Source organism: Manis javanica, chromosome 6 (genome assembly GCF_040802235.1).
Source record: "Manis javanica isolate MJ-LG chromosome 6, MJ_LKY, whole genome shotgun sequence".
In the NCBI taxonomy this organism is placed as follows: domain Eukaryota; kingdom Metazoa; phylum Chordata; class Mammalia; order Pholidota; family Manidae; genus Manis; species Manis javanica.
This window is the reverse complement of record NC_133161.1, coordinates 71,407,696-71,433,559: the sequence shown is the minus strand read 5'-3', so window position 1 is coordinate 71,433,559 and position 25,864 is coordinate 71,407,696. Positions and strand designations below refer to the sequence as shown.

Below are 25,864 nucleotides of genomic sequence, written 5' to 3'. Positions count from 1 at the left end.
TATGAAAGTATTTCCTAACAAAAAGACCTCCAAACACAAGTATGTTAGAGCCACTCTTTTCAAAACACCATTATTAGATAGCTTTTGCAAGTGGGTATCTTATTGTTATTTTACACATAACTCAGGGTTACTACTATATTGTTTAAACCAGAGGCTATTTAATTTCTCTACCAACAAATGAAAAATTCCGTATCACCTCTCAGGACTCTTACCAATATCCATGAAGTATGGGCAACATCCTGAAAAACACGCTATAAATTGAGGAAAGGTAGAAGTAAAAGGCCTTTAAGAGTCAAGCATCATTTTCGCATACCTGTTGACATAGTTAGAAGAAAATCTTTATAAAAAAAACCAAGGTTTGATCTTAACTATCCCCTGCTAGGTCCTTTCTTCCTTCTGTAAAAGTGCTTTGAAGTAAGACAAAATATGTGTAGAAACAAGAGGGTTAGGTCCTGATGTGACAAAGCCTCTTCCTAACTCTTGGCTTCTTCCAGCTGTGTGGGCTAAGGCTCTTTGAATTTCTTGCTTTCACATTGCTGACCTCCAGTCTTGTTTTTTCAATTCCTTGTTCCTTGTTGGAGAGGATATCAGGAAATTAAAAGGGGAGAAGTTTTTTGTTACATGGAAAAAGATAGAATCTGGAATCTTGGATCAGAAGATCAAGCCCATGCTTTACTGCTGTTCTGAATCCAAGCACCTCTCCTCAAATCTTCTAAAAATGCTAGTGTATGCATTTTTGAGAATATTCTGCTGGCTAAATTTCATGTGGAGAAATAAGAAGAAATTACCCCACTTAACAAAGGTGTGCCTAATAAGTTGGCCTGTAGCATGTTTCTAAGTGTAGAGAAAATCTTGATTTGGAATTCTAAGTAAAATTGATTTAAAAATACCTCAGTTAAGTTCAAAAATAATTTTTAAAACTGTCTTTAGTAAAATAAGAGTTAAATAATACTGTGTTTTTAAACTTCCTTTCAAATTTATCCTTTTCAAACTTTCTGGAAGTATTTTTCAAATTAACTTCACTCTTGATTAAACTAGTCAAGGGCTATTTTACTTCTGCATGTGAATCTTGATATGTAGAAAAGAATTAGGTAATATTTTCTTGGTCTCATTGTAAAAGTATTCATCAAATTATGGTTTTCTAAAAAGTATTTCATCAACTAGTTTTTCTTAACCATCTTGGGGTGAGGGAGATTTTGCTTTCTACTGGTAAGACCTACACCATATTCAAAAGACTCTCTGAGAGACATTCTGTAAATTACAGAAATATTTTGTGCTTTTTTTCTTAGCAGTTCTCTTAGACATTTCTCAAAGTGGTTGCTGTAGTGCTCGGAACACAATGTTTTAATAGACAACACACACAACTTCCAGAGCAGTGTTCCCATAGTGGTAAAAAGGAATGAATTGGTAATGTAACTCAAGCACAGAGCATTATGTTCCTTTTCCATTAGAAAGCAGGCCTAAAAGTATCTGTGATCTATTAGCTTCTTCTCTTGCATGGTTATATCTAAATCTTCCAATATAGATTTAATGTCTATGTACTATTTTAAGATATCTAGTAGTAGTTTTTCATTTATAAATGTTTAAACAGTTTTATCAGTTCAATTCTACAAACATTTATTGAGCAATTTTTCTATGCTTTTTGCTTTACAGTCTAGTGAAGAAGGCACTGAGATTCCATTCCAAGGCAAGATAAAATCATAGTATTTAATATTTTATTTAAAAGCACTTTATATTTGAATCACCTAAGCCTTTAAAATATTTAATTATGTAAATATTAACTGATATTGGAAGAAATGTGAATATGCAAGAGAAAAAATTAAATTCACAGTATATAGAATATTATAGCAGAGATAAGAATTTTGCTGGTGTTAGTGTCATTGGTTATAATGTGTACTTTCCATTTAGTCACCCAGGTTTTATGTTTTTGTGTTTGGTAATGATGTGCTTGTCTTACTAATATAGGATGACAACTAATGTCATTTAGGGATACTAATGAGACCCATTTTGCATCTTGAAGGAAATTGAACTAATAGAATTTATAGTTTAAAACTGAATTTTCTGATAAGGTTTAAAGAAAATGTTAGCTTTAAAATATTGGCACTTCCATCGTACTTTGATAGAAACATTATTATGACAACTAAAATGAACTTTTGAAATATTTTATGTTTTAATATAATAGAAAAAGTTCAGTCTTAAACTGATCATGAAGCAACTTTGCTTTTCATTTTTTGTATATGACTTAGTCTTCTAGGTAGTAGCACTTGTGATCTATTATCAGCCTTCAGGTCTGAACCTGTTTAGATTTTAAACATGTATGGACTTGTTAACTCTCTAATGTTTGTTTCCATGTAAGAGTAACCTAGTTTGTGAAATTGAAGGGACATTTTGAGCCAAGTGAATATTAGAGTAGTTCATAAAAATGAGTTCCCCCAGGATGTGTTGAATTTCCTTTAGGCCTGGACTGTGATGATGGTTCAGTAGTAGAATGCTTTTCTCTCCCTTAGGAGGCCAGGGACTGAATTTCATTTGCTACAGCTTCCTTTTGAAGCAGTGTGATGTTAGAAGAAAAAACGCTGTATTAGTAATCAGAAGGCCCTTGATACTTGTTCTAGTCTTCTGGGACCTTAGGCAAATCTCTTAGTCTCCCAAGACTGGTTCAGTTTACTCATTTGTCAGGTACAAGAGTCAGAGTAGAGCCAGTGGTTTGCAATTGGAGCCTCAGAGATCTTCAGAAGACCACTGGGGCAAGGGAATGCTTGATCATATTGCCCACCCTGCTTAAACTGAGAAGCTTATTGTTTTTCTGTATAGAATGAACATGGTATAGTAAGTGAAGTAAACTATTAAAGAACTATTTAATAACTCAATTGTATTTGCCAGACTGGCCATTCTAAAATTTCTGTTTGTTGGCATTTTATGAACTTGCCCTGCTAATTTTTATTTTTCTGTGATCTCTCCCCTGAAAATAATAGTGTAAGATTAATGTCTTTCTCATTCCTTTATTTCATTGGAATACACAAAAAGTTCTGTTTCTTCATTGGAACATATTCAGATTTCTTGTTTATATTTCCAAAATGTTATTAATAAAATGCACTAAGTTTATTAAATATTTATCTTTTCTAGGTACTTTAATATCTTTTTTTCATCAGCCATTTAAAAAATTGACATTTTAATGGCTTTTTATAAGCAGTTTTCATTTTATATGTCCTTTGTATTTTGTGCTTAAGATTCACTCCCACATAATATACAGTATCTTCAGTTGTTTTCCTCACCATCAATTCCTTGTCTATATCCCAAAACATGCTGTTATTTTCATATTACCAAAAAAAAGGTTCATTGATTTTTCTCAACTTTGCTCCTCCTCAGGGGTAAACCTCAACAAATTTGCTGAAAGATCAGACCAACTCTTATTTCCACCAGCTTTGGTTTCTGTTCCCATGGTACCAAAACTGCTTTCTCTAAGGCAGCAGTGATCTCCCAGTTGTCAAGTTCATAGCATCTTCTCTTTGTTCTCTTTGACTTTCTAGACAAATAATATTATTGAAGTCTCCGCCTTTCTGAAATGTTCTCTTCCTATCTCTCCTGTCTTTCTCTGACTTTTTTTTACACAGGTTCTTTTGTTAGTTTGTTATATACAGAGTCTCCTTTTCTCACTAAATATTGCCCCTAAAACAAATGTATCCACTTCCAAGGTTGTGATTGTCACCTTTCTACAAATGACTCCTAAGTCTCTGTGGACCCAAATTTTCAAAAGTTGACTCATTTCCTCCATGTAACCCATTAACACTTCAGACTAATCATTTTTAATGCCTACTCTATACACTTTCTCCTGATTTCTTAGTATTTCTCTTAATGTCTCTTCTATCATCAAAGAATTATCTCAGCTGGAAACCCAGTCATCTTTACTACTTTTCTTTCTCCCTTATCTTATATATTCAGTCTTCTCCAACCTAGCTAGTATCTTCTTCTCCAGCCCTTCCTCTGCATTACTACCATTTTGCTTTCTGAATTGTAAATTTGATAGTATCCTCTTGCTCAAAAAATTATTTACTTCCCCATTATTTATAGCAAAACTCCAAAGGTTCCTATAAAGTTTAAGACTATTCACAACTTGGATCCAGCGTACCTTCCAGCTACCTTCTTTCAGCTCTCACCCACCTCATCCTTACTTCTGTACATACTTTGATCCCATAAATCCTTGACTCCCCATCATACCAGGCTATTCTCTTTCCTCAAATTCCTCAAATTCTCTATAAGTATTAGAAAGAAAATATCACTAGAGTGTATTTGATTCCTCAGAGAAATGCTATATAATCAGGTATTTTTCATACTTCTAAACACCAGTTATAAACTTAGTATTTCTTGCTTCTATAGCTTCATCAAAAATCTTTAATTTTCCAGACTGTTAATTTTATGTAGTACCTTGTAATATACATTGTACTGTACTTTATATTTTATCTGAACTCATTTTGAATCCCAAGATCATTTTGAACTCATGAGCATTTGTAAAATGTTAATTCCTATTACCAAGACATTCACTTTTGAATACATGGAGTAATGTAAGTAAATACCAATATAGTTGTCTGTTTTTAAATTTTGAAATAAAAATATAAAGGTGAAAGTTGTATTAGCTGTCACACTAAGAATTAGGTAAACCTCTGTAGCGAACATTCAAGATCATTTCCTAGAATGAAGTTTTGGATTCTTCAGGGAGTGATTGTACAGAGGAGGTGCTTAATGAATACTGAATTGTGCTGAATTCAGATCTTATATCTGAAATAGCATCTGATATTGTTAGTACATGGGATGGGAAGAACTTTGTATGTTCTTTACTTTAGTGTAACCATTTTCATGTTTAAATGTTTCAGTAAACATCTAAAGTTTACTTTAAAACTTTTGAAGTTACTTTAGTTTTATTTTATTTTAGTTTTTTATTTTGGTATCAATATACAGTTAAATAAGCAACATTGTGATTATTAGATTCCTCCCCTTATCAAATCTCTACCACATACCCCATTACAGTCACTGTCTGTCAGTGTAGTAAGATGCTGTAGAATCACTACTTGTCTTCTCTATGCTATACTGCCTTCTCCGTGTACCCCCCTACATTATGTGAGCTAATTTTAATGCCCAATTTTCCCCCTTATCCCTCCCTTCCCGCCCATCTCCCCCAGTCCCTTTCCCTTTTGCAACTGTTAGTCCATTCTTGGGTTCTGTGAGTCTGCTGCTGTTTGGTTCCTTCAGTTTTTGCTTTGTTCTTATGCTCCACAGATGAGTGAAATCATTTGGTACTTGTCTTTCTCTGCCTGGCTTATTTCAGTGAGCATAATACCCTCTAGCTCCATCCATGTTGTTGCAAATGGTAGGATTTGTTTTATTCTTATGGCTGAATAATATTCCATTGTGAATATGGACCACATTTTCTTTATCCATTCATCTACTGATGGACACTTAGGTTGTTTCCATTTCTTAGCTATTGTAAATAGTGCTGCGATAAACATAGGGGTGCATATGTCTTTTTCAAACTGGGATGCTGCATCCTTAGGGTAAATTCCTAGGAGTGGAATTCCTGGGTCAAATGGTATTTGTATTTTGAGTTTTTTGAGGAACCTCCATATTGATTTCCACAATAGTTGAACTAATTTACATTCCCACTAGCAGCGTAGGAGGGTTCCCCTTTCTCCACATCCTCGCCAACATTTGTTGTTGTTTGTCTTTTGGATGCTGGCCATCCTAACTGGTGTGAGGTGATATCTCATTGTGATTTTAATTTGCATTTCTCTGATAATTAGCCATGTGTAGCATCTTTTCATGTGTCTGTTGGCCATCTGAATTTCTTCTTAGGGGAAGTGTCTGTTCATCTCCCCTGCCCATTTTTTAATTGGCTTATTTGCTTTTTGTTTGTTGAGGTGTGTGAGCTCTTTACATAATTTGGATGTCAACCCCATATCACATATGTCATTTATGAATATATTCTCCCATACTGTAGGATGCCTTTTTGTTCAACAGATTGTGTCATTTGCTGTACAAAAGCTTTTTGGCATGATATAGTCCCATTTGTTCATTTTTTATTTTGTTTCCCTTGCCCGAGGAGATGTGTTCAGGAAAAAGTTGCTCATGTTTATATTCAAGAGATTTTTGCCTGTTTTCTTCTAAGAGTTTTATGGTTTCATAACTTACATTCAGGTCTTTGATCCATTTTGAGTTTACTTTTGTGTATGGGGTTAGGCAATAATCCAGTTTTATTCTCTTGTATATAGCTGTCCAGTTTTGCCAACACCAGCTGTTGAAGAGGCTGTCATTTCCCCACTGTGTATCCATGGCTCCTTTATTGTATATTAAAACTTTGAAGTTACTTTAGCAAGACATTTTCATAATAGCTCTTATTCTCCTGGGTGATTATATCATACTGGATGTTCATTCCAGGTACTTTGGAAATAAAAGTTTCCTTTGCTTTTAATTTGTTAATTTTGTACAGTTACTGATGAGAAATATGTACTCCATATAACAAAAGTATAGGTAATTCTTCTTGAGGAAGTTTCATTGTTGGTTAGTAGCATGCTACCACGGGTGAGTACTGTTTTCTATGGCAGTAATGAATAACCTGTACTTTCATTTTAGTTTAGAGAAAACTGTTCCAAAGCTTATCCTCTGCTCATATAAACTCAATTTTCTTTACATAAGAAATGAGTGTAGTGTAGATGCACAAGTCATATTTAGAGTTGCTCATGAGTCCAACCACTTCCTAATATACCTCTTACAAAGGTAGCAAGCTGCAAAATGATCAAAATTAGTGATCTCTTAATCCCTTTTACTGTCTAACAGGAGCAGATCATGCTGCCCAGGTAATTCTCAGAAATCAGAGGGTCTGACAAAATCAAGCACTTCTTCTATCCTTCCATACACCTAGAACATTCCACTGCACAATGTTTCTCTTCATGTCATTCTGTATGTATTTGTTTTCTCATTAACATTGTATGTAAAGTCTTTGAGGATAGGAACCAGATCTTGCCACCTATGTGTTCTCAGTATTTAGTAGACCCTATGTGGTGGGCACTTAGTAAATATCTATTGAAGGTGTTTTAAAGGTTTTTATCAAAGAAAAAATACTAAATAACCCAAGTATTAATTTCTGCAAAACCCTATTAGCATGGAATTAGCCTTCTCAATCTATACCTGCTTGGTTAGCAAATAATATTACATTCAGTATTTGCCTACATGTTTTGTAGCAGTGTTGTTACTAAAAGACTTTGTAGTTCTAGTGATTTTAAGTTTTAAATTGATTTTATTTGTAACCTTTTTTCTTACTGTAATTATGTACTATAATTGATTTATGCTTTAAAATATTGTTATTCTAGTTACAGATGAGTCTATACCCTCTTATTCTGGAAGTGACATGCCAAGAAATGATAGTAGCATGTGGCCAAAAGTACCTGAGGAAGGAACAGATTTGTCAAAACGGCTCATAAGGAGTGGTTTTGCTGGAACTGAAATAGACCCTGAAAATGAAGAATTTATGCTGAATATTAGCTGTCGACTACAAGCAGCAGTTGAAAAACTCCTAGAAGCCATAAGTGAAACTAGTAGTCAGGTAACCTCCTTATGTTGCTAATATGTATTGAATTTGAAGTAGGATTTCTTTTAAGCCAGGAAGTGTTTCTCTACTGTCTTGCAGAAGTTTTGTTAGGTTCCCATTTAGTAAGTGGTTGTTTTATGCCAACCAGTAGTCATCTTTTCAGGTGGTAAGGGTTAATGTAACATGCTGCTGAACTCTTCAAATTCTAAAATTCATAGTTGTTTTAATTTTAGATTTCCTAGACTTGTATGCATTGCTTTTTTTTGATACCAAAAAAGATTTAGCTTCATCATTGTATGAAATATTCTATTATAATACATACTCCTAATTTGAAGGAGTAGTATCAGGAATCTCTAATCTCTAAAACAAACCATACTTTGTAGTATTATCATAACAGACTATTATAACAAATCAAACCTGTAATTCTTTATATGACTTTTACATACTTTTTACAGACATGAATAGATGATCCTACTTTACTAATAACTATCTCTTGGTAGGAAATTAAAGTGAGAGATAGTTTCTACATTAAAGTACTATTTTTAGGGAAATCTTAGAGATATAACCATTGTATTTATAACTTAAATTGTAATTTTTTTCTGTCTATAAAGTTTTTATACAGTGCATGGTAATTGTCTCAAGTTACTGTGCAGAATTTTAAAAATTATTTGCTGCTTTAAAATGAAGAAAATTCACTTATTTTAAAAAATGCTTCATTCAGAACAACTGTAGAATCATAGCTTTCACATTAATCAAATGAGTGTCATTGTCATCAGCTACAGGGCCAGTGTTATTAATATGTTCATTGATATCCTTATGCAGAGTATCCTAGATCTATGTGTATTTCAAATAAGTTGAGAAATTGAAAGTGTCTTTGGTGTCTTGTTATTTCTGATGTCTGCTTCCCTTGCTGCTACTTTTTTTCTCTGAGAAATTAATCTCTATGGTATGTTTCTGCAGTAGCAAAGACTATTGAATTGTGGCAAATTTGATAAATACTGCCCTGTATTTTGTGTTTTAAGCCAGATTCATTTACTTTTAGGTAAAGTTAATGATTATAGAGCATTTCTTGAGTCATTTCTTGGTTAGTGACCCTTGAAATAATTTGTTAATCACCTACTATTTGATTAACTTTTTAATAATCAACCCATAATCCTTTTATAATTTGCTCTTGGCATTTAACAAGCAAGGCATAAGCAAAACAACATATGTTTCCAGCTAAATATTTGTCCTCAGAATAGGCCTCAGAGATGGCACTTAATCAGAGTTTTCTCCAGGTTCATTCGTTGTTGGGAGGTGGTCTAAATTATCTTTTGTAACAAAGTATGGACTTTAAGAGCAAAAGAATCTTGAAGTGACCACACATTGGAGTGAGAATTCACTAATTGACCAAGGGAGTATATCATAATATATCTATTCTTACACTTCTGGATTGACCTTGATTGACTGGCAGACTAAGGTATACATATGCAGTTAAGTAAGTCTCAAAAATGTTTCCATAAATAAATTCTGAATACATAATGTGATACAGAATTACATAACAGAAGAAATTACTATCTTCAGGCAATTCTTATATTTCTAAAGCTTTCTTTCACAGCAAGTACAGAATGATTGAAAAGCTTTTGCTTCAGTAACTCAGGAATTTCCTTGAGTATCACAGACAACTAAAGAAGTGTAGTATTCCCTGAAAACTCAAATCTTTGTGTATTTACTAATAGAAAGGATGACTGCTCATACAATGGTAGTGGTCCCATCTTTCACTAAAGCTACAAGGAATTATTATTTTTCATTGTCAACACCTTAAGTGCCAGTAAGGGAATGACAGCAATAAAAACCAGCTTCATTTCTGTTATTAATTTAACAAGACATTAAATTACACTCTTGGATCAAATACATTTAATGTTTACTGTATTTTTCTTTAGTCTCGGGCTCAGTAGAGTTTAACTTAAGCTCAAACAGTGGAATTGTGAATGTTGCATAATGTGAAATTCTATAGTTACTCTAAGAAAATGCATATTTTAAGATTTACTATTAAAGTCTTTAACTTTGGACTGGCTTTCTCTTACTGTGCATATGCATAAAGCTTGAAAGCATATGTATTATAATTAACCCTTTTACTGTATGGAAGTTGCATTTTATAGATGATTCTATACTCAATTTCTATATGATCCTGCTTTTTTTTTTACCTCATTAATATTTAATATTTATGATTTGTATTCTCTACCAGGAAAACAACTGGTAATGCTTTTCCTTCTCAACTAATATTAAATACTTTTGACCTGGTTCTTGAGCACTGTTAATACTGTTGCTACTACCTGATATGACTGTAAATATAGTATAGTTAGTATAGTATAGTATAGTATAGTATAGTGTAGTATAGTTAATATAGTATACTGTTTGTCTTGTGACAAACAGCATAGTAAATGGTAGATAAATTAGAAATGATCAGTGGTTTGACATGTTCCAGTAGGCTACTAAAAGGAAACTTCCCCCATAAGCCATTAATATTGTCAACAGGCAAATGTGTGGGATTCACGTGAAACACTCAGTCTAGTTCCTAGGCCAAGATCATAGCTGTTCACATCCACTTCTGTGACTAGGTAGTAAGGCATACTAAGAACCTGACGATGGCATTTTCCAGATTATCTCAATTTGTGAAATGTTAATGCAGCAGTATGCTATTTAGGTTTTACTCTGTTGGTTTAGTTTAAGTATTACTGAACAGATCACAGAAACTTTGCCTAGAGCAGTAAGTAGCTCATAAAATGCAGTCTCTACACCAGCAACATAGCATCACTGAGGATTTGTTCTAATGTAATTTCTCAGACCTATGGAAAGATGGAGTCAAGCAACCTGTGTTTTAATCAGTTCTTTAGGTGATTCTGGTACAAACTAAAGTTTGAGAACCAGTGATCTAGAGATTGTTAGTATAATATTCACATTATTGTAGCTGAAAAGTGTGAACTATTAAAGTGTTCTACTAATATCCATTATATAAAAGGTTGAAATAATTGTTATAGATTGTATACATTTGGTATAAAAATCACACATTTCTTAGGTGAATAATTATTTTTAAGCAAGGAGAATAGTAGTTACTCAAAACTTTCTTTTAAATTAAATTTAGTTCAGTACTACTCTTCCATGCATAGATGTTTAAAGCCATTGATTTCTTCAGAATATACTCATTAATAACTAAAATTACTTTGAACCTGATGAATATTTTAATGGTTGGTTAGATTGATGGAAAATAATATGTAATCAACTTTGTGAAATAATTGGTATTCCATTTTCCTTTTTAATGTGTCATTATTTGGTTCTTCATAATGTAATATTTCTCTTTTACCTTGATGTTTTTCACTTGTTATGAAAAAAGCTAACACAGAGCTGAGAATATCATTGTGTTTGCAGTCAAAGAGAAATTCAGGTAAATAGCTCTACACAGCATACTCTGAGACAAAAAAAAGAGAGTTGTAGCTGGCAGTTTGAGATAGGGTGGGTCTGAGTAAAGCTTATTGGAGGATTTCATGCTTGAGGTGAGTCATTCATTCATCAAATTTATTAAGCACCTACTGTATAACAATTGTATTCTATATACTGGAGGTACTGCATTGAACAAAATGGGCAAAGTCCCTGCTCTCACAGAGCTTACAGTTTAATTGTGGAAACCAACAATAATCAATATTTAGTATTTATGTGGCGATACCTGCTGTAAAGAAAAATAAAATAGGGGGAGATAAAGCATGATGGGAAAGGGGACATTTTATATAGGAAAATTGGATATCACTTTCTGATAAAGTGCTATTCAAGTATATTCCTTAAGGAAATATAGGAGACAGACTCTACTTATACTTCCCTAATATTCATAGAGAAAAATGTTTCAGGCAGAGGACTAGCAAGTACTATGGCCATGAGGTGGTTGTGGGCTTGCTTTTTGTGTGGCTGCTAATGTGATTAGATCAAGGAGAGTGGAGAAAGTATGAGAGATGAGGTCACAGCGATACCTGGGAAACAGATCATATGGATCTTGTGATTTAATTTTTTATAAGATGTGGAATCAACAAGGAGAGTGGAGAAAGTGTGGGAGATGAGGTCACAGCAATACCTGGGAAACAGATCATATGGATCTTGTGATTTAGTTTTTTATGAGATGTGGAATCACTGGGTACAGTTTTTTAACTTTCTATTTTGAAATAATTTTAGACATGGAAAAGTTACAAAAACAATATAGTGAGTTTCCATGTATCTCCAACTCAACTTACCCTAATGTTAACATCTTGCATAATCATACTATAATTATCAAAAGTTAGAAATTAAAACTGGTACAACACTGGTAGATACAGCACTTAAACTACAAATCACTTGGATTTTAGCATTTTCTCCACTAATTTGCCTTTTTTAGCATCTGTTCCAAGATTCCCCACTGCATTTAACTATCTTGTTTTCTTCATCTTCTCCAGTCCCTGACAGTTTCTGAGTCTGTCACTTTTCATGACCGTGACACTTGAAAAGGACTGGCCAGTTATTTTGTAGAATGTCCCTCAATTTGGATTTGTCTGAAATTCTGTCATAATTACATGAAACTTAACTCATTTTTTATAAGAATACCTTTGTAAGAATACACTCATGTGCCCTTTGGTCTGTGTATCATATCAGAGGGCACATGATGTCAATATGTCTTATTACTGGTGTTAATCTTAATTTTCTTGTGGTATCTGATACGTTTTATATTGGGAAAAATACTTTGAGACTATGCAAATACCTTGTTTCTCCTTAAACTTTCACCCACCAATTTTAGCATCCATCAGTAGATCTTGCATGCCCAATAATTACTGTGGTATTGTAATGATTTTCTGTTTTCCTCCTTCTGTCCTTTATTAATTGGGATTTTTCCATAAGTGCTGTTTCTTCATAATATAAATTAGTTATATTATGAGGATCCATATTAACTAATGGCTGATTTTTCCATAAGTGCTGTTTCTTCATAAATATAAATTAGTTATATTTAATTAATGAGGATCCATATGAACTAATGGCTGACTTTTGTTTCCCCAATGGATTATAATCTAGTGATAGAATACCTTGTTTTATTCCAGCTTTGGCATTGAGAATTCTCTCAGGTTGGCTTGGGTGCCATTCAGAGTGAGCACTATCCGAGGCTCCAGGCACATCTTGTATTTTTCCTGCCCTGGCTCTAGAATCAATCACTTCTCCAAGGAATTTAATTTCTTTTTATTGGAGAATGACATTTAGAAGCTAAGATCTGGGTACTAGATGTGCTCATTGTTACTAGGGTGTCATGACTTCTAGGTCCTTTAAGCAAACAGTTTGAAAGTATTTGTAGTATATTAACCCTGCATCTGTATTTATTTCTGAATCTATCTCTATATATAGTAAAAACATAAACTCATACATTACCTCCAATTCTAATCCAGTACCACAGCATTCATTCTACATTTCCCCCTTTCTTTTGTAACTTTGAGCTCTCATTATCTACATCATTTTTATTTAATTTGTTCATCCATATACACCTATAAACGAATTTCATATCCTTATATACCCATAATTTCACAATTGCTGACCTATATCCCTGTGAAAAACAAATTTACTATAGAGTACAGTGTTTATATATGTTTATATATAGCACTTTTTGTCTTTAGCCTTATCATATACAGTCAGAATACTGCTTTCAAAGTATCTTAGGGTAACTCTTTTCTTCCCATCTCCTGTGATTTTTAAATTCATTTTTATTATAGTTAGAGTCATTTGTTACAGTTCTTACTTCATTTTTGGTTCTCCCACATTCTGTTTTTTTAATTTTGCCTAGGGTAAATTTCACTGTATGAACAGTTCTTTCAACTGTGATAGAGGCATAGTTCTGTATCTGCTACCACAAATGGAGACCTTGCCTCCAGTACGATTAAAGAGAGACATTCTTGCAGGTGATAGTGGGCTTTTGTTTGGTGTTAGGGAAGAGTTACATTGGAAAGTGATACAGAATAGTTCCTTCACCCCCCCAGTTCCCTGGTGCTGCTCTTACATAATCTTTTCTACCTCCTGCCCTTGGCATCCACTGGTTGCTTTCCATCCATATAGTTTTGCCTTTTCCAGTGTGTCATAAATGAAATAATACATTATGTTTTCTTTGGGTCTGGCCTCACTGTCTTATTAACAAAGTGCATGTATGATTCATCTGTGTTGTTATGTGTATTAGTAGTTTGTTCCTTTTTATAGCTGAGGAGTATTCCATTATATGGATGTACTATAATTTCCTTATCTGTTTACTGTTTAGAGGACATATATTTTCCAGCTTTGAAAGTCATTAGAGATTTTTGAGTAACTTATCTAAATATTTCAAAAGAATCACTTTGACTGACTTGTTAAAAATAGACTGGGGAGGTGTGTGATCCAGGGCAGAAACATAGAACCCAGTTAGAGAAGTTACTTGCCCAGCTTGCAAGTTAGGTGGTAGAGTTAGAATTTGAACCCAGGCAATCTGGCTTCAGAGTCCATGCTCTTTAACTGGTACCTTTTCTGCCCTTTGAAAATGAAAGGAGTGAATCACTGTTGATTACCTGGTCATGTAAGTTGCAGTCAGAGGAATGGAGTTTGAAATCTGGAGGGCCATTGGCAAACTTACAAGAGCAATTATAGTGGAATAATGGAGATGAAAGAGTAATTCAAGAGAAAATGAGAGGAAAAAAGTAAAGACAAAAGACAAATAGAAACTATAAGTAGATAGGTCAGAAAGAAAATTTGTGGCAAAGGCGTAGCGTATCGGTGTAGAACAGTGTGATATGTGTGAAAGCAGTGAATAGTTTATAAACATTCAGGGTGGAATGTGGGAAACTGATAAAAGTTGAGAGTAGAGATAGGCAGTAGGTAAATGTCAAAGTTCCTTGAGTAAGTCACAGAGTTTTAACTTTTTATTGGAAGATGTGGGGAGTCATTGAAATAATTTTTGTGAGAAAATATTGTCAAATTTGTGATACAGGGAAGTTCCTCAGGCAGCAGTGTATGGGTAGATGGGCAAGAAGATGGTGGGGAGAGCTGCTGAATGTAGAGAAGCAGTAGACTCAGAATATTCCAAGTAAAAAGTGATGGAGTTGAAGTTAAGGCAGGAAGGAAATGATTTTAAATTTTGAGGAGTTTGAATCTGATAGAAGTTGGTATGGCTGATTAGATGTGGGAGATAAGGAAGAGGGGAAGAAACCAGGCATGAATCCTTGACTGACCAAGTTGTTGGTGTCTTTCATTAACTGAGATAAGGGGTGTAAAAGATAGGAGCAGTGAATCCAGTTTTAGGCCATCTGACTTTGAAATGCATAGAGGAGGCACCAAGTAAAGATACTCACTAGAGTATAGAGCTTGGGGTGAACTAGACTGGAAGACAGTTGAAGTCATGGTTGCAGAGTGTACAGAGCTAATTTTTTGTGCTGGTAGAATGCTGACATTTAAAAGAGAATAAAGGTTAGGTAAGTCTACAAAAGAGATTGAGAATGAGAGGAGGAAAATCAAGAGAATAGTGTCACAAAAGCCAGATGAGGAGTGACTTTCCAGAAATTTCAGATATCCTGGAGATGTCATGGATGCTGAGCATGTAGTGTCCATTGGCTGTTTCAGTATGGGTGTCATCAGTGACCTTTGGAACAGTTTCATGGAGTTGGTAGAGGAGGAATTAAAGGTTCAGCAAGTTGAAGAAATAGAGACAGCAATTTCATGACACCTAGCTGAGAAAACTGAGAAGGGGAAGGTGTTTTTTTAAAAGTTGGATAGTTTCTATTGAGTAGCAATGGAGAAGTTGAAGGTGCAGTTCACAGGGGATGGGCTTTGTGGAGTCAGGTCTTTGGGGTAGGTGAATCCAGAATAGAGGTGGAAGGTGTGGTCTTTGGATCAGAGAGACCTTGCCTCCGTTATGATTAAAGAGAGACATTCTTGCAGGTGATTGTGGGCTTTTGTTTGGTGTTAGGGAAGAGTTACATTGGAAAGGCCCCATAGTCTAAGTAAATATTGTGAAATATTCAAGGTTTTTTTCTTTTTCTCTTTCTTCTCTCTCTCTCTCTCTGTCTATTTTAATAGTGTGGTTTCAAATTTTATGCAGTTTTAATAGAAGACATGTGCATAAGCCTTATAAATTTTAAGGTTTTGTACTGCTTTAGGTTCCATAGGTACATCCTGCTTTAATAAAAGAGCTAGTGAGCATTTTCATTACTAAGTATCAGGGTATCTGTCCAATAGGATGATTTCATAGTATCTATTATAGAAGTATCTTCATGTCTTTGATTTGACAGATGATTTGTCCAATGATATGTTCAAATCCATATAATAATACATTTATTATTATAGATACTACTATTTTACCCAGGCAGGCTACCCTAAAATCAAAGTTCTATTCAACTTGTTGCAGTTTCCTGTTGATTGGGGAAAGGTGCTTAGAGACTATCCTCAAGCTGTTAGAGAGGTAATCTTTTTAAAATAATCTTTATTTTGTAGTCAGTATGTGATTCTTCAGAAAAGTTGTCCTTGAGAGTATGATTGCAGTTCTTGATTCTTGGATCAAGTAAAAAAAGAAATCAGTCTGTTCTGTAGGAAAAGTCTTTCAGCAATTAAAGTTTTCTGGAATCCAGACGTACTGTTGGGAGCCACAGGATATTATTTACCAAGATACTCCTGTAGGCCTTGGAAGAAATTAAAGAATAATTTTACTCCCACAGGATGATTTTTATTATAGGCAGCTCTCATGCATTTATCATTTTGGAGAATAATGGAACCTAAGCTACATTTTCTGTATTTTCCCCCAAAAAGGAGATTTTTTATTGAGAGGATGAAACAGTAGTACAAGTTAAGATTTTGTTTTGTCATTTTTGTGTTTTAAACATAAGTGTAATTAAAGTGTTGCAGTGTATTTGGCCATGAGGTGTTGCCCCCAGTGTGCTGCTTATAAGCATTGGTCAGGACTCTGTCAGCACATTGTATCCAGGATTCAGTCCCTCTGTGAAATAAGAGATGTAACTAAACAAAAACAAATCAAAATCCAGAAGAGAGCAACAGAAGTATTTTACGATTTGAGGGAAATATTTTGGGGAAAAAAGGTTAAGTAGCTTGATATTGTATAATTACAGTAAAAGTACCTAGTTTGGGAAACACAACTCAAATTAATAGCCTTCAAATATACATTAAAATCTTGATGATCTGAAACCTGGTGATAATGAGCTGGTCTGGAAAATAAAAGGGTATCTTCCTAAAAATCAAAGTAATTCCATTTTAATTGCTTCTAATTGTAGAAAGTTTTGTGCTTTCTAAAATTAAAAAAAAGTAATTTGTATTATTCTAATGGAGAGTTAATCTGAGTATCAATTAATATCCCATCAGTAATATACTGTTGTTGGGTGAGCTATTTGCTCCTACCATAAGCACATTTACTCTTTTAGTCCTTAATTTTATTCTTATTTTCTTTGTGGTTAGTTTTTTAACCTTGACTTATGTTCCTAGCTAAAAGGTGATAAACCTCACTTAAAGACTTTAGTTTTCCCTGAGTGGAAACAAGTTTTACATGCTTTCAAAAATGGAAGAAATAGACCATAATTTGAATTATTTTAATTCAGGGGCACCTTCCTGGACATGAAATAATATAATATGCCATCAGTTGATATGCTGTTGTTATAAGGGCTATTTGCACCATTCAAAATCATCTTAATTTACTGCTTTTTGGAATTTTTATTCTTCCTAGTTTTTTTCTCTTTTCTTTGTAATTAGTTCTTACCCTGACCTAAATGTTACCATTTATAAAGGGGTACTTCTAACTTTCAGGGTTTTGTGTTTGCTTCAGGTAAGAGAAATAAGACATCAGATTATCAAAATAAACTATGTTTCAGAGAGAGCTGGGAAAGGGTATTTTAAGAAGTATATGATATGCTAAACATGGGTCCCACCAATTCATAAGCAGCTAGGATATTAGTGATTTTGCATCTGCTGAAGCCCCATTAAAGTCAGATTTAGCTGCACCATTGGTAAGGTTAGGGCTCTGTCTTGTACAGATGTTGACATCTTCACAGACTAACTGGAGGGTTCATATAAGAAACCATAAAAAACAGAATTTTGTCTTGCTTAGTCCAGAACAGACAGCTCCCCTTCCCCTTGCCCAAACCATCTGGCTATAGATTCTGGGATTTCTATAGAAAATCTCATTTTCTTTGCCCTAATTATTAGCTGTAAAGATTTGAGTATGGTTTCTCTAAACAATTTTGTGTAGTAAAAGGACTATAAAATGGATTTTTGTCAACATTACCTGCTTGGTAGTTCAGTATTTTAGCATGGATTTTTCCATAGTAGATAAACATTTTGTGGGTTTAGGATATTTAGTTACTGGATATAGACACCACAAATAATGCTTTTTCACTTATTTAAAACAACTTTCCCTATTGAGGATCTTTTAATAATAAAAACTTGTTCTTCTTTTAAAATCTTGAGTGTCTGGTTCATGATAGCCAAGGTTTCTATATGCAATTTGTGTTTTCGTCAGAGTTCATAGAGTGGTAGAATTACCAGCTATGATATACAATGTGTCATTTAAAAAAGAGTTTTTTCCTCCCTTAACATGTACTTTTTAAACAATTCAATGTGGAAATAGGTTATAACTGAACTACCTATATTTAGTTCTAGCAACTGCTCAAAAGATAGTGTTTCTAAGGAAATAGCAAAAGGAAGTACTAACTTACAATTTCCCAGAAGTAATTATGGTTATTTAATATACTTAAAGAACTCTAATGAGTCATATGGACTCAAACCTCCTTTTTTTCACATCTTTAAATTAAAACAATTTTTTAATGGGATGGAAAAACACTGTCTTATCTTAGGAGCATTATAAATTGTCTGCCTACTCTTTTCAAAGCTCTGACATGGCACTTGGCCTGTTAGGCAGGCTTCTTTGTGGGCGTATTAGTTCGCATTCCACCTGTCAGTGTACCTACAGGTAGACATTAAACCACACCCTCTGTTCTGACCTTTTCCTCAGGGTACACTGACTAGAATCATTTGGCTCAGCATGAGAGGCTATTTGAATAGCTCTGTTCAGAACAGCTTTTACTTTGAATTGAGTGAAGCAGCAAGAACAAGGGAAATATATTTCAACTACATTTCTCAAGTCTGCTACTATGGAGATTTACAACTTGACCTTCCCTGCCAGATTCGACTTGGAAGGCTTACTTATTTCCAGACATGTTTGATACTGAAAGCAGTTTTAATTGCTTAGCCAATTAGATATTTATATTTTCATTCTTCTATTCTTTAAGGATTTAGTTAATTATTCTAGTTAAAAAGTTGTTTGCTTGCTTTTATTTTTGTTCTGTTTTTATAATGGAAACTGATGATCTAGTGTTTTTAGAGTTGTGAGTTTTTTCTTTTGTTCAGTTGTATGAATTGATTTATAATGTTTTTTGATGGTGCTGAAAAGAAATTTTCATACTGCTATGGTATATCTTGATAAACTAAAAAGAACTTTTTAATGTAGTGGAAAACTGATAAAGCAATTGAGGAAGATTGGCAGCTGTATTTTCTAGAATGGATTCTTATGGGACCTATTTGGCAACTGTCAAACTCTGTGGTTCATGGTTGGAAGAACAAGATGAAGACATTTATGAGGTTGAATCTCGTGTGCCTTTACCACACCCTTTTCCTCTATGTGAACATTTGGATGAAAATAACTCAATAATTATTAATACATCTATTTTTCATTTTATTCATAAAAGAAATGGGCACATATTAAAGCTTATTTCTAAAATTTCACTGCCTACCCCTCCTTATTCAGTAAGTATAAAATTTTTGTTTTTTTATACTTCTAGTTTATATTTTCAGTTTTTTATGCATTTGGTTTCTAAAAACTGTAGAATGAGGAAGGAATTTTAAATGTTTTCAGTAAGGATAAATTGAATAGAGTCTTGTTTTGCTGTTTTGTGTGTTGTTACTCATTGATCCGGGATACATTAAAGGCTAAATTTGGCATAACCATGAAAGCCCCAACTTGGCTATGTTTTTAATTGCAGAAAGCAGAATGAGATAACAATACACTTCTCCCATGCCAGACAAGCTGTTAAAAATTAAAAAGATCCTGCTTGTCCTTAAGAATCTTGCATTTTTTATGTTTATTATGCCAATCCTGAGTAAAAATGGAATGATTATATTTGAGGAAATTGGCATTGTGATACCTAACACAGCTAAGTGATTTGTCATTGAGCCAACTGGGAAATGTTTACAATCATATGGTATATTGGCTGTAGTTCCAGACAAAGAAAAAGGAAAGCTGGATTCTAATTTTCATTTTCTTGCTAACTCTTACAGAACAGAACTTATTTTTAATGTGCCTACTGATCTTGTGAGGATTACCTGTTTGTGTAATTTTATAACCACTGTTAAGGAAAAGTATTTAGCATAGTTAGTATGTTTATTTGACACTTAAATATGTTGTAAATGATTCACTACAAGTTATTCAGCATGGCTTTAAGTATAATATACTACATAATAATTAACAAGCCAGATGGTTTTCAGAGTAGCTTTGTTATCTCCCCTCTTAAACTTTTATATTAAAGTTACAGAATATTTACTGATGCTTCTATGCAGTTTTTTCTAATGGCAATAATCAGAAGTAGTTATTATTTTAAATGGAAAAATTAATAATCCCATACAATGTATTTCTGGTATAGATCAAGCTATTTCATACACAAAACCCAGAATATGTGGTAAGAAAATTTTGACCAAACTTCTGTCTCCCTTAATTTCTGGTTCTTTCTATTTAATCTCATCTTTCCTCTCAGAAAGGATTTCCATCACATTGTAATATTTAAGAGTACAAAAATAACAGAATCTTTTGTCATGTTCCTCACATAAATTTCAAAATATCCAATTGTTTTGAAACAATTTATGGTATTTAGAGTAAATTATTCAAAATGCTATTTCTCCCTTTGCCCAGAATAGCTGAGAGCTAAAACAATCACAGAAATCCTCAGCGATTACATTTCCTCAGTACAAAAAAATGATAATGCTCCATTACCTATGCTGTCATTTGCTCCCTACTCTAAAAATCTGTGATTCTGAATTCTGAAATATTGATATTATTCACTTTATATTTTTATTGAAGTACAGTTGCTATACACTATTATATTGGTTTCAATTGTACAACAGTGATTCAACAATTATACACATTGTACACTTTCTTAAATTATTTTAAAATATTGAATATGAAATTTTTATATATTTAATATTGTTATGTATTAGGTATAGGGATTACATAGTGTTAGGAATAAGTCATACCTTACTAGATAAAAGGGTTTTTTTTTTGAGAGGGCATCTCTCATATTTATTGATCAAATGGTTGTTAACAACAATAAAATTCTGTATAGGGGGGTCAATGCTTAATGCACAATCATTAATCCATCTCAAGCCTAATTCTCGTCAGTCTCCAATCTTCTGAAGCCTAACGAACAAGTTCTTACATGGTGAATGAATTCTTAGATAGTGAATAAGTTTCTTACATGGTGAACAGTACAAGGGCAGTCATCACAAAAACTTTCGGTTTTGATCACTCATTATGAACTAGGTTTTTTTTTTTTAAGTATTAAGTATTTAGATGAACATTTGAAGGGAGTCGTTAATAAAATATGGGTTCCATCTGCTATAATAAATGAAACTTATTTGCTAGATTTATTGTATTCAATTCTTTCAGCTTTATTCTATAAAACAAGTTATTTCTTTTGGTTTTGTGGTAAATATTTAAATACACTTTAAGACTGCTTTAGACCTTAATTAAGAAGTAGACTGTAAAAGCAAAGACTTAATTTTCTTATCTAAAACTAGTATTTATTTTGTTGCAAATATTTAGTTGTATTTGTTCAGTACAGTAAATTTGAAGAAAAACCACCTCATATCCTTTTTAGTTAGAGTTTGAGCTCTTTCAGAAATTTCATGTATTTACCAGGCAACCATTTCATGTGTACAGAAAAATACTACATATATGCAGGTAGAAACAATTGGTGCATTTTTAAAATATAGGCTGTCACTGTAAATTCAGGAGAGTAGTTATGTGTAAATTAGTTCATACTTTATGGTCATGTTTCTTTATAACAATTAATGTATATTATTTACCCAAATTTAAAGGAAAGTACTCTTTTGCCAATCAATAGTAAAAATATGTATAGTTTTATCTCTGTTGAGGTAACAACATATTATCACAGATTTTTAGGAAATACTTTGTGATTTAACATCTTTGCTTAATTTTTCATTATGAGTGTTACATGTGTATTGATACTATTTTCAAGTAATAAGTGCTGAATGATATTTAAAACATCCTATCAAAGGAACAATTGCATACTGAATATTTTGGAAATTGATTAGAGAGACCATAAAAAACTTAGTAACTAAAATCTATAGGCTATGGTAAATACCACTCACATTCAAGAGCAGAAATCTATAAGAGTAAAATGTTCTTAAATATTATCATAGTTTTATAATATATTATTGATACTGACTGTAAATTGGAAACCATTACATATTTTAAGCTTAAAACATGGTGGTCATAATTTTCTAACATACTAAGTACTTTATACATAAATAAATTTACAAATTCTTTCATCATTGTTATAAGCCTGTTATTAATGTATATGATCATTACTTAAAGAAAAAATTCTAATAGTGTTAATGATCTAGGACTAAGTACTAGAAACATTTGAGCTCAGTTTTTTCCCATGTAGGTGTTTCGGTAAGAACAGGTAAGTAGGTGCTAGCAGTCAGCCCAGAAAACTAAGGGGGGAGACACAGTGCTTTTCTGCAATTTCATGCAGCTGCAACAGTCAATGTTTTTTGAGAACTTTAGCCTTGAGTCTGTATTTGTCATCTTAAAAATTGTTTAAGAATATAGTCAGTATGCGCCAATGATAGCATTTTAGGGAGGCTGTGTTTATGGGTATTGCTCTGTATTCTAAGGTTTTGAATATAAACTGAATAATACAGAGTCTTATAGGTGTTTCACAAATAAGAATACAAAGCTTTTAGTTAAAATGTGGGTTGTGAATGTAATTTCATTTTGTTTTGCCACTCTGATTGTGCTCATTGGTACCATTGTATTAATCATATTAGTTCCCCACGGTCTACAGCAGGAGTCACCATCCATAAATGTTAAATATAAAAGAAAGAAAGTTTATCATAGAGCACATAGTTACATAAAATTCTTTAGCAAATACAAAAGGATCTTATGTATTACTAACTTTACATCTCTCTTTAAATGTTATAAAACAGATCTAGTGATATAATGTGGTTTATTTTCAGAATAAGCATTATTTTGTTGTTGCTCAATAAAACTAGAATACATCTCTTCACAGCCGATCTGCTTACGTACTGTTTTATCCCACCTTTAATGTTAGCCTGCATTAGAAATCGTAAATGGCTGTAATTCAACAGTGTATCTATTTCATTTTAAAATATTTTTTTAAGCTTTAATGTGGAAGGACAGGGCACTCCCAGCTCATTGTCTTCTTCAGTATACTTTTCCTTCTTGTTTAGCTGGAACATGCAAAAGTTACACAGACAGAGTTGATGCGTGAGTCATTTAGACAGAAACAAGAAGTGGCAGAATCCCTGAAGGGCCAAGAAGAATTGCGAGAGCGCCTTCATGAGGAGTCCAGGGCCAGAGAACAGTTGGCTGTGGAACTCAGTAAGGCTGAGGGTGAGCACCTTGCCATTGGCAACTGAGGGTGGAGAAATTTCAAGTCTAAAAATAGAGATTTTGATTCAGGTCAGATTTGGAATAGCTGTAATTGGTCTTCAAAATTCCTTCAAGCAATTTTAAAACTACTTATATTTTTAATTATTAAAATACTTGATAAAATTATAGAAAGCCCTAAAATTTTTAGTAAATACAGAAATGAATTACCATATTTCCATCTAATCTTAAGCAACTCTTGTAATTTAAAGATGAGGAAATTGAAGCAAAAAGATGTTAATAAGTCATTCAAGGTCACCATTAAATGGTGATGCCAGCCTTTAAGCCTCTAAGGCCCTGTGCTGTTTATATTCTGCTATGCTGTTGTGGGTGTTGGCCTTCTGGAATCACTTCAACTATCAACTTTCTCCAGTATATTTAAAATGTGATTCAGTTTACAAGCATCTGATTTATATTAAGCTTTCCAGGAGTCTATTAATATCTCTTTAATAAAGTGAGTTACACCTACATAATGTGATACATTAGCCTAGCAAAGTAATAGAAAGTTTAGAGGAATTTCATATTTAGGCATAATGGTTAACAAGAAAAAGGCTGCATTTAATATATCATTTGCTGTTATCATAAGCAAATTCATTCAAGACTTATAATAAATGAAATGATTTAAAGTTTTGTTAACAATGTACCTTTTATTTGTATAAATCTTACAAATTTTGAAATATTTAATAATCCCATTCACTGTTAACTTTCTCTTATAGGTGTCATAGATGGCTATGCAGATGAAAAAACTCTTTTTGAAAGGCAAATTCAGGAAAAGACTGATATAATAGATCGTCTTCAGCAGGAGTTGTTATGTGCAGGTAATAGATTACAAGAATTGGAAGCAGAGCAGCAGCAGATTCAAGAAGAAAGAGAATTACTGTCCAGACAGAAGGAAGCTATGAAAGCAGAGGCAGGCCCAGTTGAACAGAGTATGTATTTTTTGACTTTGTGTGAAACATTCCTTAAAAGTTCAAGGTGGCCTTTTTTCCCTTTTCAATCCATTATTCATTTATTTTATATAGAGATTGAAAAACTATAACAAAACCTACCTTATTGATAAATGTCTTACTAGCCAGCCATATGGAATCAGGATTTTTTTCCTCTTCCTTTAGTAGATTTTCACAGGAAAAGGTAATACTTCATTTATCTTCAAATCTCTGACTTAAGAGGAAGCTGAATATAATGAGGCAGGGCAATTTTAAAATTGTGCAAGATTTAATTATTTTAACAGCAAAAATGTATATTTAGATTAAATAACTAAGACCACTGATGTGGCACTGGTTGTACTGAGCAGATAGGGACGGATTTGGCCTGCAAGAGAATAGATTGAAAAGGTCAGTGGTGTCAGAAGCAGGCTTACACCTGGTTTAATCTAAGTAGGAGTTCAAAGAATATATAAATTTATACCCTTAATCTTTCCTTAAATGAGAAAATTAGGTACCATCTTGAAAGTTTATTTAGCCATAAAAAATGTGTCGAACTTCGTAATGATGGAACTTTAAATCCTTTTCATCATATCCTCTCACTTTTTTATTACACATGCAGGTGGCATCACAAATGTGTAGTTTTATTAATTTATTTTTTTATCCACTTAGAAATACAGCATAGATTTTTGTAATATGGCACAGGTGTTTGTAGGTGCTCAAATTTGTTTAACCTGAGTTTAGGGTTGGACTTTTTAATGTGGAAAGTATGTGTGTCATACATGTTAAATATTCAAGAACTAATGATACGTCTCAAAATGTTACCAATAATATAGTAAATGGTTTCAACTGTTACTTCTAATTCTTGTGTGTGTGTATGTATTACTGTATTTTAGGAAACAGACATGTAAATTGCCGTATTTTTGTTCTGTGTTTTTTTTTCCTTCTGTTTTTATAGGACTAGTAGATGCTGCAGTCGATGCAGCACCTGGAGCAGGTGTGTTTATACAATTGCATGGCAATCTTTGGGTGATAAATTTGTAACTTCAAAAATTGGGTGACCCCTTGGATTTTCAAACAACTAACATGTCTCTAATTTTGCTGTTGTTTCATACTTACAGTTTTTCTCTTTAACAATAAAAAACTTTCATACAATAAAAATACTTACATTTGAAATTAACAACTGAAATTCATACTGACCATCATCTTATTATTTTTCCAAAGAACTTAAGACCATTTCAGTTTTTTTCAAGCAAATGTTGGTTTATTAAACATTTTTACTTTAACAAATATATTAAACTCTTACAGCCTATACTACTTGCTAAAATGTTCTTTTTAAGTCAGGAAGTATATAAGATGATGGTATCAATAGCATCAATGACATTTAATGAAGTGAAGCAACTTTCTGGTTGATTTACTCTTATATTAACGTATAAATCAGTATTGTTTTCAAAGGAAAACTATTTTCTGTACTTTCCTAGTCCTGACTACAGTGTGGCAGACAACTTAGTATGCAGACTGTAGGGTTTTTTTCTTTGCATTTTCTCCTTTAGTGGATTGTTTTACTTTGTTACATATACTTTATTATTGTATTATTTATATTAGGAATAATAATAG

General features: G+C 33.1%; 1 protein-coding gene across 17 annotated transcripts in view; it reads left to right on the top strand.

The window, feature by feature from the left end:
* AKAP9 (A-kinase anchoring protein 9) overlaps positions 1 to 25,864 on the top strand; it is a 209,264-nt gene that overhangs the window by 110,690 nt on the left and 72,710 nt on the right. For 13 of the 17 annotated variants that reach the window (XM_073238857.1, XM_073238864.1, XM_073238863.1 and 10 more), the window contains 4 exons: positions 7,362 to 7,594; positions 23,126 to 23,288; positions 24,041 to 24,253; positions 25,206 to 25,244. In XM_073238857.1, coding sequence (XP_073094958.1) covers positions 7,362 to 7,594; positions 23,126 to 23,288; positions 24,041 to 24,253; positions 25,206 to 25,244 — 648 coding nt within the window. The remainder of the gene's footprint in view (positions 1 to 7,361; positions 7,595 to 23,125; positions 23,289 to 24,040; positions 24,254 to 25,205; positions 25,245 to 25,864) is intronic. The other 4 variants (XM_037019808.2, XM_037019802.2, XM_037019799.2 and 1 more) reach the window with 2 other exon arrangements.